The sequence below is a fragment of the Sciurus carolinensis genome, chromosome 2 (genome assembly GCF_902686445.1).
Source record: "Sciurus carolinensis chromosome 2, mSciCar1.2, whole genome shotgun sequence".
Taxonomy (NCBI): Eukaryota; Metazoa; Chordata; class Mammalia; order Rodentia; family Sciuridae; genus Sciurus; species Sciurus carolinensis.
The window spans coordinates 102,615,319-102,632,876 of record NC_062214.1 but is presented as its reverse complement, the minus strand read 5'-3'; the positions used below and the strand labels follow the sequence as shown (position 1 = coordinate 102,632,876).

The 17,558-nt window shown below is 44.6% G+C and overlaps 1 protein-coding gene across 1 annotated transcript in view; it reads right to left on the bottom strand.

The window, feature by feature from the left end:
* Positions 1 to 16,549, bottom strand: part of Tnfaip8l3 (TNF alpha induced protein 8 like 3) — a 46,755-nt gene extending 30,206 nt beyond the window's left edge. Inside the window, exons 1-2 of the mRNA XM_047539283.1 lie at positions 16,539 to 16,549; positions 4,730 to 4,899 (exon numbers count right to left, since the gene is read on the bottom strand). Of these exons, the coding sequence (XP_047395239.1) occupies positions 4,730 to 4,899; positions 16,539 to 16,549 (181 nt within the window). The remainder of the gene's footprint in view (positions 1 to 4,729; positions 4,900 to 16,538) is intronic.
* Positions 16,550 to 17,558: the final 1,009 nt, after the last annotated feature.

The window sequence follows — 17,558 nt, the reverse complement described above, 5'->3', positions numbered from 1 at the left end:
TGTCACTAACTTCTGTTGTTGATTTCTCTGAAATGCCATTTGCATCCTTCCTCTTCTGTCTTGCCTTAGTGCTACCACCCTCTCAGATATTGTGGCCACACCCTGGAAGCTGAGGCTCCAAGCTGAGGCAATCCCTGCATGTCTTTATCTCTGCCAGACACACCTTCAGAAAACCCAGTTCTCATTTGGTCATGTCTCTGCTCACCAATTATGGGGTCTGTCTCCCCAGTCACCATCAGAATCAAGTTTATAAGAACTTCTTATAATTTACCTACATTCATCTCATTTTATTTCTTAGGGACCTCCTGGTATATGCCCTCGACTCCAGTTGCCTCCCTGTTATCGGTGCCTTTGCTCAAGCTGTGTCTGCCTCCTGAAATGTCCTATTGAATCTACCCATTGAATTCCCCTACTCCTTGTTACTTTTTCACCTGGACCAAACTGAGGACTTATAGGAAGGGCAGAGTCTAATTCTAGTTTCTAGTTCTTTTTCCTCTTGAGGTTCCTCTACCACACACAGACCCTATCTTGTGGAAATACTTTTCTTTCTTTCCTTTTTTATTTTCCTGGTACTGAGGATTGAACCCAGGGGCACTCTACCACTGAACTATATCCTTAGTGCGCCCGCGCGCGTGCTCTCTCTCCCTCTCCGTCTCTCTCTCTCTGTACCAGAGATTGAACTTAGGGGCACTCGACCACTGAGCCACATCCCCAGCCTTACCTGGTATTTTATTTAGAGATGGGGTCTCAGTTAGTTGCTTAGCACCTCCCTGTTGCTAGGCTAGCTTTGAATTCGCAATCCTCCTGCCTCCCAAGCTGCTGGGATTACAGGCCTGCACCACCATGCGTGGCTTTTCTTATTTTTTGAGACAGGTCTTGCTAAATTGTCCAGGTCGGTTTTGAACTTATAATTGTCCTGCCTCAGTCTCCCAAACTGCTGGGATTACACCATGCTCCATGGTGCCTGGCTGGAAATACTTTTCTGCAACACATACCCAGGCACAAGGATGCCCTATCAGCTTGGGACTATCTAGTTGTGGGTGGAAGGAGCTTATCTGCCCTTAGCTAGGTAGACTTGGTATTCCAAGCCAGAATGGGTAAAAAAAACTGACATGGCTAATGTTTACTCCCCTGTTGCTTCTTAGGAAAGACTCTTAATCACTCTTGAGTTAATACAGCAAGCTCTAGGATTTCTGAGAGATGTATGGTGGGTTTGCCAAAGGGAAGACTGCCAAGTTGGGTCTCTGGAGTGAATCCAGTGTTCCATAAACCCTGCCTCTTTCCTAATCATAGAAAGAACCATAAAATGACAGAAAGGCAACAGAGAGCTGCAGGCAGCAGAATGACACAGAAGCATCATCCCATGCTTTCTGAAAAATAAAACAATACAAAAAGTGCAGACCAAGACAAAACTCATCCCCTGCCCCCCAACACTCTGCTCTGCAGGGTGTGCTTGATCTTCACTGCATGATGTGGGGAGAGATTTGGTAGAGCTTCTTCAAAGGGGTGAAGAGTGAGTGGCCTGTGAAGACTGCCTCACTAATCAGCCAGTAGGTGATCAGGAAGGAGACCAGGGAGATGGCTGTGATGGACAAAAGTGGAAGGGATGGAAGTAAGCACCTCCCAGGTCTCCTGCCACCCGGAAGGAGTAAGATTTCTGGGGGTAGGGAAGGGAAGAGGAAGCAGAGGGAAAGGAATTGCCACTCTTTTCCCATTGGAAGCCACAGGGAAGAAGGAACCCTTCCCATGGCAGGTGGATTGAGTAAGAGGGTCTCTGCTTTATACAACTTTCCCTAGAGCTGGAGGAGAGGGTGGTGAAAGTAGCAGGGTGGGATGTCCCCATCTTCATAACGTGAGCTGGAAGATGAATACAGATAAGAAGAGAGGTGAACTAAAACTACACACACACACACACACACACACACACACACACACATACCGGCTGCATCTGCTAAAAAGGAAAAAATTCAAAACATATTATATTAAGGTGATAATAATGGCATTAATACTAACTGCTTTATACATACCTAGTGATTTATCTATTACAAAATAGTATAAAAGAGTGGACTAAGATCCACTATTTAGAAGTAGTCTTACAAATAATCCAATCAGGTGATAATCAAACTAACAGCTCCCTTTTATTGAATGATAAGTAGGAGTACTTTTCATGTGTTGTAATGCTCATAAGCCCCTTGTGGTATTATAGTACCCTCATTTTACAGAGGGGGAAACTGAGGTTGTAGAGGTTAAGTAACTTGCCTATCAGATGAAAACTGAAACCAAGGTTTTTATGATTCCGGAATTTTGTCTCTTAAACTTACAAGGTTCATGTTATGGCTTTTTCACAAGTTCAAAGAGGGAAGGGTATTGAGGAGGTAGCAATCCTTATATTTTCACTTCCTACACACACACACACACACACACACACACACATACACATTCTTACTATTATCATTCTCAGTTACAGACCCATTCACCTTGAAAAGACACAGGTTCACAAATCAATGCCAAGTTTCTTGTAGGGACAAAGGTCAACCCTTATAAATAGCATAACCGTCAATTAACCTGTGTCTGAATCTGCAACAAGAATTTCCATTTGACAGGATGCAGTCAAAGCAAGATGGAGAGTTAGAATCTAGTTTTGAAGCTTTGTCACGAAGGAGAATACTTTAAGACTGAAAATAATGAGACTGAATGCCATTTAGCAGAATGGCTCATGACATTAAAAAAATGTTCAACTTGTGAGAATCAAGCACATGAAGAAAGAAGAAATGACTGCAGAAAACAGTAAGGTGCAAACAAATGGTGCCAGCTCATGAGAACCGGCCGCACTGTTCTTCATCAGACGAATCTGACATTAGTGATAATGTTTGCTGTTAGTCGTGCAGAGGTGCTTTGGGCACAAACCGACATAAACATCTACAGGCAGGGATATTCAAAACTGGGGCAGGCTGGGGGAGAAGACACCAGAGTGCATGACAGCTCTTTCCCTCCCCTTACCAACAACCCTGGACTTTTTCCTGCCTCCCCACTTCTTCTCCCTCCTGTTGCCTAAGCCTTTTTATCCTCTTCCCTCTCTCCCTCAACACTTAACTTCTGCCACTAGAAGAGATTGCAGGTTGGAGAAGAGGTAGCATGAAGAATGCTGGTTACTAGATTGAGAGAGTAAAGTGTCAGTTTCAATGCTCCCCACTTCCCCTTGAGCTCTGGAAATATACTTAGATGTACACAAAACACTGGAACTTTTAAACGATGAAAGAAGAGCTATAGGCCACCTGTAAAGCCATATCTTGGTGCTTTACAGTCACAGAAACACAGGAAAGCAAAGGACTCATGTTTATGAATTATATCCTCACATACTTAGGCAAAGCAGGTGGTCCTTGCACACATGCATTAATCGTCACATACAGGCATCTTGGCGATGTGTCACATTTCCTTTCTGTCTGTCTCCCTTCACACCTGCCCACCTAAAGGAGATGGCGACAGCTGCTCTATGAGGGGTATGGTGCAGCGGGAGAAAGTCACTGGGCCTTGGCTACTCCCTGTGAGTATGGGCAAGTCCTTTAACCAATCAGCCTCTACAAAATGGAGATAATCGCCTGGCTAGGTGCTGTGAGGAAGAAAGGGAATAATAATATGTAGGGTGCTGTGCTGACTGGCTCCTTAACCAGCATTTCTATACCCAGGCCAGGATTGATGTTGCCTCCTGTCATTTGGTTCCCATCCTTGGCACTCAGGTGTGACACTGGGGAGAGTGGGGACCAGACCCAGACCTCAGTCTACGCCAGGAGGGTCCCAGCATACAGTCACAGGGCTAATCTTCAGGGACGAATAGGTCAAGGGAAGCTGTGGGCACTGGAGGAGGGCGAGCGGGTCCCAGGTGCCTGGACCCGTGGGGGGGCGGGGGGCGGAGCGGACTGGTGGAGGTAGGCAGAATCTGCCGTAAGTCGACCCACGGTTGTGGGTGGCTTCCTCCTGTTGCTCAGTATCAGGAGAGGCGGGGGAGGGCATTCATTTTTTCTCCTAAGTAAGCATCCTCCTATTGCTTAGATGACTATCAATTGTGAAAAGCCGGCGGCGCTTCTAAAAGGTGATGCCGGGCTTCAGTGCGCGCCCGCGTCTGTTTTCGGGGACCCCTCCTCCGGGACTTCTTTGCCAGCTGCGCGGCAGGGATGGGCAAGCTCTTCTGCACCGGCTTGCCTATCAGCCTCGGGAACCGCAGCCACAAGCTGAGGTTTGACTCCTGCCTGTTCACTCATGGGGTCTTTTTCTTTCCGGAGACCCCTGTCACTCCCTGAGACCCGGTCATCTGCTCTGCGGCGTTGCTCCGGCATCTCGGGTTCGAGCACCGGGCCGGCGCTAGGAAAGTTATTTCAAAAGGCAGATGTGTTGCAACCCTCTCTGCAGCAAACTACAGGACTCGGATTTCCCGAACCCTTCCCCGCCCCCATCCAGCCCAGGCGACCCGAGCCCGCTGCAGGAGACCCGCAGCATGAAAGCCATCCGCAAATGCACGCTCCCGCGCGCCCAAGTGCAACGGGATGGTGGAGGAAGCCCCAAAGCAAACTCAAAGTGCGGAACAATCCCCAACCCTGGCCTGCAAGGGATCGGGCTGCTGGGATCGGCCTCCCATCCGGCAGCTCCGAGAAACACTCCAGATTTCCTGCCCCAGTCTCTGCTTCTTTCCAGCCCCAGCCCTCCCAGCCAGGTTGTCGCGGTCCCTAGGTACCTGCGGCGGTCACGGACTCCCCTTCGCTCTGTTCCCCGGAATCCGAATCCATGCTTCGGGCTGTTGGCCGGGCGTCCACCGTCGCCCGCCCGTCTGCGGGGCGCTGGGGCCGGCGTCCCGGCTCGGGCTGCCGCGGCGCACTGGATGCGGACAACGGGGTGGCCGGAGCCCTTGTGGTGCGGGTTGGGCAGTGCGTGGCCGGCTGATGCGGTCAGGGGGCGGCTCGGCAGAGGCGAGCGCCACCCGTGCCCCGCTCCCCGCGCCCGCCGGCCGGTGCCTGCGCTAGGCGAGCGCGGGGCGGAGGGTGGGGCGCGCCGGGAGAGAGTGGGGAGGAGGGAGAGGAGGCGCGAGCGCCGAGAAGCAGGAGCGTCCGGCGCCCCGCGGGTTCCGGGCTGGGGTTAAATACCCTGGGGGCGTCGCCGCTCCTCCCCACTGGTGCCCGGTGCCCGGCGCTAGGAGCCCTGGACTTTAGGAGCGCGGCAAGGTTTTGCTGGTCGGCGAGGACGAGCCCCTTTCCTTGGGTGTGGCCAAGTTTGCAGGATTCTTAAGTGAAAAAGAGCCTCTACCCGCTTTTCAGAGGTTCGGTGTGTTCAGAGTTCAGGGGCTGACCGGGTTCGAGTTCGACTACACCGTTCAGACACCTTGGGCGAGACTTGTGTGGGTCTGTTTTCTCACTCGGAAAATGGGAAAAGGGGGAGAGGGATAGATAGGAGTTTCCTTCTCATAGGAATGTCGTGGGGAGTGAATACGATAATTCACGTGAGGAACCAAGCACAGGGCCTGGCATCTAGCGAGGAAGTAAACAACACATGGCAGGTAATGCTAACTCGAACTGTTCTTGGGCGGGACAGGTAGAGCAAGCCCTGGTGGGGCTGGTTCTGATTGCTGGGTGGGGCAGGGCACTGCCTAGCCTGGAAGGCCGGCTCTGCTCTGCCAATCAAGCTGCTCTGACCACTTCGCATCCCCAACTCGAGGGTCAAGAATTGATTTTAACACCTTTTCTTTGTTGATGGGATTAAACAATGCAAAAACTTCCTCAACAACCCCCTTCCACTTTCTAAAAAAAAAAGAAAGAAAAACACTTGTAAATTTATGTACTAATTAAGAGACTAAGCTAGGAGAGAAATGCACAGAGCAGTGAGGCCTTTGTTGTTAATTCTTGATTATGAATCCATTTTTATTGGCTCACTGAGTTATAGGCTCCAACACTTACATAACTTCAAGCTAGTTTCTCTGTATATAAAGTGCTCAGAAATTGCAAATTATTGACGTGAGTAAGAAGAAATCAGTAAAAGAAAAGTCCACTAAAAGGTGCTGGTTACAGAGTGTTTCCTGTGATCATTTCATCTGCATAAGGAACCAGTGATGAGTTTAAGTTAAACCCTTTGAAAATGCTTTTTGGAGGTTAAAAAGAAAAGGTTGAAAGTTGACAATTTCATAGAATTCATCCTATTGTTATCCCCATTCTACAGATGTGGAAAATGAGTCTCAAAATAGATAAATTCCCTGTGATCTCATGTCCAAGAAGTGGGTGAGTTGAGGCTTGAAATTGGAACTGATGTGAACACCTGTTCCTAACTGTTGTTGTCTAGTGTCACAAGTGAGTTTTGGCTTCTGGTCTTGCTGGCACTGCCTCCTAATTAAGCGAGAGTGTACCTGCACCAAGTGCAAATACAACTTTGCTTTGAGTTCTAAGAAGAAGTTTTCTGGATGGCCAAATTCATGGACTTTAGTTGGATGGAGGTTGATGAAATGGTCAAAAGAGCCCCACATTAGATGTATGCTCTTGAACAAATGACTCACTTCCCTTTGTCCTCATGTATTGGCATCTCCTTCATAGAGTGATTGTAAAAGAGTAAATGAAATAATGAGTGTGGAAGCTATTACCCAATGCCTGGCACACAGGTAATATTTGATAAGTAGAAAGAACATTCCTTCTTTGATCTGATGGATCCTATTTGGAACAAGAAAATGTATTAAAACCACTTTCTGAAATGAAAAGAAAAACATAGTAGTAAAATTTGGATGCAGGTTAATACTCACTAAAGAAACAACTGGATCATTTTAAAAGTTTGCTGTAATAACTTTTAAGTCTTAAGGTAAAGCAACAATGGCAGCTTCACAAAGCAGCACTCACTGAATTAAAAAGTCCATGTCCAAGTTCATGAATGTCAAACTTTCTCTGTTGCCTTCGACCTCCTTTCCTTGCATTTGATGGGAGTTTGTTGTTGTTGTTGTTTTGTTTTGTTTTGGCTTTTGTTTATTTGTATGTTTTCAGTGGACAGGTAGTGCAGAGTGCCGGCCATACAGACACATCTCTATATAACAGCAGTAACTTAAACAGTGATGTTCACGTACTGGAATGTGATAACAGTAGACAAGAATGGGGAATGCACATTGACAACACGTGTATGTCCACCAGTCGTCGGGTCTTTATGGAATACCAGCACATTTTGGCTCAGAGATAAGTGCTTGTGGGTGGGGACGAGGAAGAACTGGTCAAAGTGTTCTGAAAAGTCTATGAGATAAGTCTTCAGATAAGCAACACCTATTCATTTAGCTGTTCCTACGTTCACTCATGGTATATTTCCGCAGAAGGAGGCAGGCATAGAATGAAAGATTGAGTGTGGAATTAAACAATGGAAAAGAGAGATCCAAACCAAATAATGTCTCTGTTCCAATTTCCTATGATACACAATCTGTTGTCATGAGACAACAAGACAAAGGGAAATGACTGCTGGCATGCAAGTGAATTTAATGAGGAACATTAGTAGAACATACCTTATCTGTCCTCTCAGCATGGAAAAATCTGTGTTAGAGAAGGAAGTTCTTAAAATAGTATCCCATGACCATCATCTCCATGAAAAACAGTGAAATCCGAAGTGGTGAATCTCCCTTTGCAAACTGATTCTGGTATTTTTCTTAAAGAAAGAAAGAAAGAAAGAAGAAGAAGAAGAAGAAAAAGAAGAAAAAGAAAAAGAAGAAGAAAAAAACCTCTTAGGAAAGTGAAAAGGGGAATGGGTTTCTGCAGTTCCTCTGTATATTTTTAGAAGAATGGCATCACTTGGCAGATTTGAAAACCTAGACTCTGAGGGTTATAAACCACCTTCCTCAGTGTTTCCACTACATCTTTTCAGGCTGGCAGCTCTTCAGATGCACAAGTTTCTAATTCTCATTGGTCATTTCTTAACTTCAGCAAACAAAATCGTTGGCTTTTAAAGGAAATTGCCTGTCTGGTGGGAAAAGCATATCTATTTGTAAGGTGTCAAGAAACAGATAATAAAATAGATCCATTTCTGCTCACACAATAATACTCCTTTAATCCGAGCCAGTGCAGTGACTCATCTGCCTGTCTCCTCTTGTGGGATGGAAAGGGAGCTGTCTGCAAACCTTCAGCAGAAGCAGGAGGGAGGGAGATTCCTCTCACACGTTAGGGCTGCTGCTCTGCTTTGAAAGCTCATGGACTCTGCAATTGCCCTTTTCTCTAGGCTGAGTGACCCAAGGCCCTAGGGATGAGTTTGGCAGGAGAGTCCCATTTTTAATAACTCATCTTAAGTTAGACACTGATTTCAAGGAAGCTTTTGCCTGGAGCCAAGGGTAGCCTCCATGGGACTATAGATTAGCTGGAGAACAGGCTGTAAGCTGGCCTCATATCTGTCCAACATCCAGGGTGCTAGCAGGCAGCCTTGAAAGAAGGGGTTTTTCCTACTTCTTTTTTGCTAGCAAAAATAAACTTTTATTATTGCCCACTCTTTACTTCAAAGCAATGCATGTTACCAAAAATGGAAAATGCATATAAACAAAAGAGGAAAATAAAAAATATATTCACAATTCCACTAGTTGTAATCATCCTTAACATATCCTTAGAAAAATTTCTCTCTTTGTAAGTACAGTATTTTGCCTTTGTAACTTACTTTTATCTTTTACCATTATGTTGTTAACATCATTCCATCTACTCTGGCAACCTGATTTTTAATGACCGCACAGCAATCTATTGGATGGGTGTACCATGATGTATTTGAACAATCCTCCATTATTGGGCATTTAGATTTTTCCAGTTTTCTTCTATAATAGTATCAGTAAATACCCTCATGTCTAAAACTTTGCACACATATTTAATCAATGTCTGTAAACCTTCAATACCCTTTTTGGTTCACCTTGGAAGACAGAAGACAAAAACAATTGTTGGTAACAAAATAATTGCTGAATGTACATCCCAAGACAAGGTTATTAAGAATTTCCATACGGATGATCCCTGTAGGCAGGGGGTGGGTTGTTGAGTTCGTTCTTGCATTTGTTACACATCAATTGAGTTTGGAGGGGTTTCCTATAGTTTAGGACAGGAGTGGAACATTTCTTCCCACACTTTCTTTGTGAGTGTGTTTTCTATGTAGACCCATCCAGACACCTCACGGGAGGCAGAGGGTGGATGAGGCTGGTGATATGGGCGTTAGGCTGTTCTGAGTTCTTAGCTTCTGCCCTCATGCAGAAAGTAGCTTCCTGAGAAGCTAATGCCGTTTTTGTGACTCTAAAGTACTGACTCAGAAAAAGAGGGAAGTTGACAAAGAGGGAGAAAGAAGAAAACCTGAGGCCAAACCTCTGTTGTACCCTGGCCTAGCTTCCTTTTTTTTTTTTTTTTCTTTTTTTAAGCCTTTAAACAGCAGCACAATGATGAGAGGTTCCTCCTCCCCACTGGGAGTCTCCCTGATGGCATATGGTGTCTGGTCCCATGTGTGACATTCACTTTGGGAGCTGCAGGATGTGACTGTGCAGCTGTGCTGGAACTATTCTTCCAAAGATCCACACAGCCCCTCTGCAGACAGCCTGAGTGACTGTTTCAGCTGTGCCCAACCTTTCTTCTGGACCCCTCTGCACAGCTATGTAGCATATGTAGCATAGAAAGGGTCAGTATTATTCCCATGGGAGAGGAGAGAAAATCAAGTCTCATAAGACTTCAGAAAGAACTAGAATCTTGGAAGTTTTCAGGAAATGGAAGAGTATCCAAAGACTGATTAGGGGCAATGTTGCCACAGTTTTCAAATGAAAGAAAGGAGTGGATTTCAGAAATAATTCATTGGGGATTTTTTTTGTCACTCTTTAATAATTTTGTTCTATTTCAGTAACTAAGCACCCTTCTGCTGTAGGTGCAAGATAAAGGGAGTAGACTCTACAGACATCATATATTGTGATTTAAGTAAAGAATATGATGGAGACCTGTACAATTCCCTTGCTGCTAGGTGGACCTGGAGCTGGCTGAACAATCCTACCCAGTGAGCCTTGACTCATGGCTCTGAGTTAATTTGGAGGGAGGTCTTCAGTGGAGTGACACAAAACTCTGCCCTTAGATCTATGCTATCCCCCCACTAAACAACAACAACAAAACAACAACAACAACAACAACAGTGATTTATAGAAAAATTTGATGGTTCTGTTTATCAAACGTGTAGATTCCCTGGCTAGGACAAGTCAGGGAAGGCTTAGAATCGTATGGAAAAAATATGTGGGTCTTCATTGTCTATAGAGAAAAATGAGTCAACAGTGTGATAACTTGTAGCTACATTGCCCTCAGAAAGTTAGGAATAGTCCTACTGTACTGGAGCTGGTATTATAGACACCTGGAGTCTTATGAATGCATCGTGCCACATTTTAAGGAGGCACATCAGGGATCTCCCTGTAGAGAGGGACTGGAATGATGAAAGAAGTTTGGAAAACATTCCATATGAGGAAATTTGAATGTCACCCTGGGGAAGGAAAAAAGCAAGAAATGACTGAATGAAAGTCTTTAGATGCTCAGATTCCAGGTAAGTGCAGTACTAATGATATAAGTTATAAGAAGGTAGAGTTTGGATCTTGGACCATTCCTGGTCTGAATATCCTCAGATCCATTCCTTGTTCTTTCCCTATCTGTACAGAAGAAGGGTTGACCCATAGGCTGCATTTGCCTGGTTCCTGTGCAAAATGGTTTCTGGATCCTGCCAATGGAGGGCCCTGGTGGAAGATGGGAGCACAGAGAAAGGATAGCAAGGATGTTCTCCCCAATCCAAATCTTGGCAGCTCTGACTGTAACTGTACCTCCTCTGTGGTTTCAGCTTCCATCAGTCTCTGGGCTCCAATAACCACACCTCCGGGGTCTAGTCATGCCAGCATGGAATGGCAGTGGCTTTCTGCACTTGTTTAGGTTGCCCCATTGTCTTCTGGATGATTTCGCAACTTTTCCATGACCTGTGCAGCCAGTTCCCTGCGTTATGTTATTTCCTTTAAAAATATATAAAATGCTTCCCTACTTAGACCTTATTGGTACAGAGACACAGGAAGGAGGTTTTTTTAAATGATTGTAACTGGATGGTCACAGGCAGGGGTACTGTGGAAGACTGGCATCCAGGATCTTTAGGATTCCTTTGGAAGTTGAGGCACAGAAGGAAAATGATATGCCAAAGTCCTTGGAGTGGCAGAGTTGGGAACTAGAACTCAAGATTCTAAATCTCGATGCCAGTACTCCTTTCATTTGATGTTGGCTCTCTCCTTCTGCACATATCTTTATTAATCACCCTCCCATGGTTTATGTTAATCATCCTTCTGATCTATGGAAGGGAAAATTGAATCTCCTAAATTTGTGGGGTTTTTTTCCCCCCATTTTAATTCTCTTCTATTATGTGACAACCCAGTTCAAAATGCTTACTTGCTAATTATTTTACAGAACAACTATTGCTTGCCAAGTGTGGAGTGGAACCTTTTATTCTTCCCTTTGAAACATTTTCTACATAGAAAAGCTAAGTACATGTTCCAATCTGGAAGGTTCCACTTATGTATATCTGCTTTTGTAACATCTATCTTGAATGGAGGACTGAAAGGGGGACAAAATGTTCAAGGTCACCTAGTCTAAACCTATCACTTTAGATATAAAGAAAGAAGCCCAGAAAGATGAAGCAGCTTGACCAAGTTAGAGGGTAACTGGGATAGAAGCCAGGTCTCTGGTCCTAGTTTAGGATGTCCCACCACATTACTGTTCCTTGTGGTCCTTCTGCTCTCCTTGAGTGCATCCTGTTTTCAGTTGGCTTCCACGTGCTTTGTCCTCAACGCTCATCTTTCCCTCCTTTTCACCTCACCCAGTAGCCCATCTCCCCCCAGAGTAGAACTATCATAAGCAGAACTTCACCAGCATATCTTTTCAATTTTCTTTTTTAAATTTCTTTTCAGTTTCTTCATCAATAACTCTCTTCTCTCCCCTGCCTTTCCCTTCTTTCATGGGTTTTCAAACTTTCCATTCCTTTCTCCTGTCTAGCCAGCATTTTCTTTTCCCCAGTCTTCCCTTGGCATTGTCCTTTAACTGATCCCTCCCTTCTGGTTTGAGGCCAATCTGTCTGGTTGGAGCTATCCACACTCTTAAGGGAGGAATCTTCCAAGCACTGGATCTGATCCCTGCTTGCCATAAACTTTGCTCATTCTCTGAGGAAAGGCATAAATTAATGTCATTCTTAGGACATTAGACTTAGGATCTCTGGGCCTATCTCTCTTACTCCCTGGCTTTTGATTGTGAATGTGAGTATCTTAATACCTCAAACACTATTTGCCTCTTGTGGCCAAAATATCAAATTTATCATAATTCAAACCATTAACACATATCATCCCATGAGAGTTGCCAGGGTTTCAACAAAATTTTCCTTTGGCTGTTAGTATCAATCTTAACTGGGTTTTAAATCTTGCCAAATTTGTGTTATCTAGACATTCACAAGTGGTTAGATTTATTGAAGCTCTTTCAGAATAATGCCATTAAAATATAATATTTGAGTCACAGTGACCTCGTTCAAGTGAACTCGTCTTTTCTCAACACAGACATGTTGACATGATGTTTTCAGTTGGTTTCTATAATTCCAAAATTTGTTTCTTTATTTCAGTGTGGATTTTGTCTCAGGCACATAATTTTTGAGAGATCAGGAATTCAGTTCATCCTCCACATTCCTATAACTCATACTTTGATTTCTCTTGATAAATTTGATGAGTCCAAAGATCAAGTACTGAGGGTCTATCCCAAAAAACAAGTGTCCAGGACACCTGCTCTATTTCCTAGTATAGTTGATAACGCTGCAAGAGTTAATCAGAATGGGGAGTTACTGGCAGGAAAGAGGAGAGCCTCAGAGGAAGACTCACAATCCTGCCATGGCTTCCTCTCACCGAACAGAGGTAGAGTCAGTGCGACATGGACTCTCAACTCCAAAAATCCATCTTTCTGAAGTCCAAGATGCCAACAGTCTCCCAGTTGGCATCTCAGGATCACAGTCTTAAAATTAGGTCCATTATTTTTATCTTCTACTTTGGCATCCAATTTCCTCTCATTCTAATGCTCTTTCTTCCTTTATTCTCTTGATTTTGCCTTTTCCTTTCCATATCATGTTTTGTTTTGTTTTAATCAGAGTCTTGCTATGTTGTCCAGGATGGTCTTGAACTACTAGGCTTAAGGAGCCCAGCCTCCTGAGTAGCGGAGACCTCAGGTGTGTGCCCCCATGCCCAGCTTTTACCCATGACTCGATTGCTGCCAGATCAGCCTCCTGGTTCACCTCCCCTTCTCCAGCCTTGCCCAAATCCAGGACACCAAACCGAAGCTCGAGCTTCTGCAGCCGTCATTCTTTCTTGTCTAAGAGCCTACTTCTTTACAGTCTTCTCACTCCCCACCCACAGGAGAGCCCTGAACACGTATCAAAACAGAGAAGTAACTGGAGTCTAGGCAGTGAGAGGTTTGTCATCAGCCAGCCCTGCCCCACATTTACTCCATTTCAGTCTCCTCTGCTGCCTGCCTTGGCCAACACATCATTTCTCTGGCTCCGTCTGCAGCAGCCAACCCTGGTGTGTGCACTGCCCAAGCCTCCTCCCAGCTTGGGGCCTGTCTCCTCCCTGCCGGCTTTGCTGTGGCGGCTGGAGGTTTGGACTTTGGCTTGGCCTCAGGCCCTTTTCCCCTTAATTATCCTCATGGGAACTTCTGGCCAGTGTGCCCTTGTGTTCTGGAACACATATCCTCTTCTTGGCTTTGCCTCTGGACAAATAAGTGTTGGGTAATTTCTGCTGTGTTGGAGTGAAGACACCTGGCTTTTTATCCTGGCTGTTCATGAGCTTGGTATAAGTCAGGGGCTGCCTATCCCAGCCCTCTTCAGATGACAGTTCTGAGTACCATGCATTCCTGCTCACCCCCAAGCCTTTCCTGCTAGTTCAAGTGCCAGTCCTGGCTAAGTCCTTTTCCCCCCGGAAATTGAAGGAGGAAACAGGCTTTGTTTATAACCTGGTATCCCTCAGACCTGGGCCCCTGCATGTTCACTGACCCATAGTTTCCCTGCGGCTCTATCCTAAAGAGCCACTGTGCCAGTGTAAGCCAGCCTGCTTGGGTTTTGCCTCAGGGTCTCCATTTGCATTCAGATGTCATCTGTCTTGGAAGGAAAGCCCCAACCTGCACACTGAAATAACAGGAATAAGTCAGTGTCCTTCTCCAGAGAGTTTACTTAACACAATCTGCCATTTAGTATACTTTTCCTTAGATTCAAAAGTTAATTTGGTTTGATAGTTTGAGTGACCAAAATATTTTTTTAAATTATCAGTTCCCTTATAGCATCATTTAAGAATATAACCAAGAATCAGGGAGAAATCTTAGAGGAAAGACTCCTGAGCTATTTGAAAAAGTTATCTTTTGGTCAGTGGAGAGTCCCTTATGCTCTCATTCATTGCCTAGTTATCTTTTTAACTAAAAAACTCTGCGAGGTGTGAGAACAGGAGGGCAGTGGAGCACCAGAGTGGAATATAGAAGCAACCTGTCCTCAAATACCTACCTCAGAGTCTGCCTCAACAGAACCTATCCTAAGATGTGCTGCAAGAATAAAAAGCCAAGGAATGATGGAAAGAGAAAAGGAACTCTGAAAAACCAGGAATGAAAGTATTTCAGGGCCCTGGGCTCCTTTAGCAGGGGCCACTGAGGCGCGTGGGTATATGACTATTTCTGTATACACTGAGGCTATGGTGGTGACCTGGGTGCACTGTATTCTCTTTGAGAGGCCAGGAGAACAAGTTCAACATTTTAGAAAGTTTTATACTTGAAAGAGTTGAAAATAGGTTGTGATGCTTAAAGGAATAATCCATTGTTACCTGGAAGCTTAAGTTTCCTGAGGGCCCTTGGCCTGATAGCAAAGACTTACTGGATTTTCAGTTGAACTGAAATCATTGCTTCAAGCTTCAAAGCTCCTGGTCCCAACAGTTTGATTCTTTAAGATTCATATTCTTCACGTTTTTCATAGCCTTTGATTTCATCCTTTCCCATCTCCTGTGTGCATAATGGAGTTCTTTTTTTAAATTCTGTCTTCTCACAGAAGCCCCCTTCTGCCTGGACCATTTCAATGGCCCTTCTTGTGCATCATTATCTCCTGCCTGGGTATGGGGATCAGCTCTGCATTCAGAATTCCAAGGGGCAGTGCACCGAGATTTGTACTTCTGTTTTGTTTCCAATCCAAATTGATTATTTTTTTTCCAGTTTTCATCCAGATGTTTAATATCATGTAAACACAGCTTGAAAGTGTTCCCGAACTGCTTACAGATGTATGCCTGTGAAATCCTTTCCAAATTATATATAATGATGCTCTGGGTCTATTTTTATCTGTCAAAATCTCAGGCTTGAATTTTGGCTATAAGACTAAGATGGAAACAAAGTGAAAAATTCACATATATGGGTGATTTGTGGACTTGATTAAAGACTCCAGATATTTGGAAATATTCAGTTATTGATGCCATTTTCTACTGGATAGTAGCATGTCTGAAACCATGGTGTCATGGTCAAAGATTTGTGTCATTCACAAATTCATACGTGAATCCCCAACCTCTATGTAACTGAATTTGAAAATGGGACTTTGGGAGGTAGAGTGAGACAAGCATGGGGCTGTTGGTTTTTATGATGATGATGATGGTGGTGATGATGATGATGATGATGACGAGTTGAGATCTTGCTGTGTTGCCCAGGCTGGCCTCCAACTCCAGGACTAAAGTAATCCTCCTGCCTCAGCCTCCTAAGCAGCTTTTCTGTAAGATCCATCTCTATGTGTCTGTGTCTCTGTCTCTCTGCACTTGCAGTAAGAAAAGGTCAGGTCAGAGAAAAGGTGTTTGTCTGCTACCCAAAGAAGAGTCTTCTCCAGAAACTGTCTCTGATTTGGAAATTCCAGCTTCCAGAATGGGAGAAAACAAATTTCTGTTGTTTGAACCACCTTCTCTATGGAACTTTGTTATGGCAGCCTGAGAACATCCATACACAAGAGAACCCAGATTCTGATGATATAACTTAGCTTGGTGACTGTGATTTTCAAACATTCTGTATGCTTATTTAGATCCCTTCACCTACTGTTTGAAACCAGGAAGACACCACTTAAACCCCTTCCATTTGCTCAATTCTTATCAAATCTTGGTTGCAAGGTACAGTATTAATTGGTGATTATATAAAGGATGTTTGTTTTAGTCAGCTTTTTTGCTGCTGTAACTGAATGATCTGACCAGTACAATTATAGAGGAGGAAAGGTTTATTTGAAGGCTCATGGTTTCAGAGGTATTAGTCCATAGAAGGCTGGTTCCATTCCTTGGGGCTCAAGGAGAGGTAGAACATCATGGCGGAAGAGCATGGCAGAGGGAAGCAGCTGGCATCATCAGGAAGGAGAGAGAGACGCCACTCTCCAGATACAAAATACATTACCCAATAGCCACACCTTAATTCCCACCTCCTCCAGCCACACCCTACCACTTCAATTAATCCCATCTGGGATTAATTCACTGATTGGGTTAAGACTCTTACCATCCAATCATTTCGCCTCTGAACCAGGAAGCATTGTCTCACATGTGAGCTTTTGGGGGACACCTCACAACCAAACCATAACAATGTTTACCAGATTGAATTTCCCCCAAGATGGCACAATAATTCTCCTACCCATATGCTTTTCTACAATGTGAACTTGACATGCCTCACAGAAAGAAGTGGGGCCTATGTCATCTCTCCTTGAATTTGGATGACCCATGACTTACTTTGTAACCAACCCAATGCAGTAAAAACAACTTCACCTAACTTCTGAGGCTGAGCCAGGAAAGATGCAACTTTCGTCTGGCTTTCTGGGATATCCTCCTTTGGATCCCTAAGAGGTCATTTAAGAATTCCGTCCACTCTGAGCCTCCAGGCAGTGAGGCCAGTGAGGCCACATGGAGAGGCCGCGTGTGAGTGCTCCTGTGCCAGCCAACAGTCACATCAACCACCGGACATGTATGTGAAGATGCCTCCAGAGTCCAGCTTTCACCTCACCTAGGTGAGTCCCCGACATCATGGAGCAGAGATAAACAATCCCTGTTGTACCCTTTCCAAATTCCTGTTCCACAAAATTGTAAGCAAAGTAGAACAGTAGTTTTAAGCTACTAGGGGATAATTTTTTTAGTATTTATAACAACACTAACAAACATATTTAATTAATTTCTCCTGTGAGTGAAATTACCCCCACCCCTGCCCCCGATCAAGGGAGACCAACAGAAACCCATCTTGCTTGGATCTTTAGCAGCCCTCAGGTGCATTACCCTTGCTTGTACCAACAGGCAGGATCAGAGGCAGCTCTGAGCGTAGGAAAACAGTTTCCTTGATATGTTCCAAGCATTGTGAATTTTATTATTGTGTAGATTTCCCTCTGAGATTTGCTTTCTACGAAGCTTGGAACCAACTTTGTGACTAATTTATAATAATTAATCTTCTCCCTTTGTATCTGGATGTATTTATGTTTTGAAGACCTCTCAAAATGCTTTGGAGCAAAGGGGGATAAAAATGAATTAATAGGGG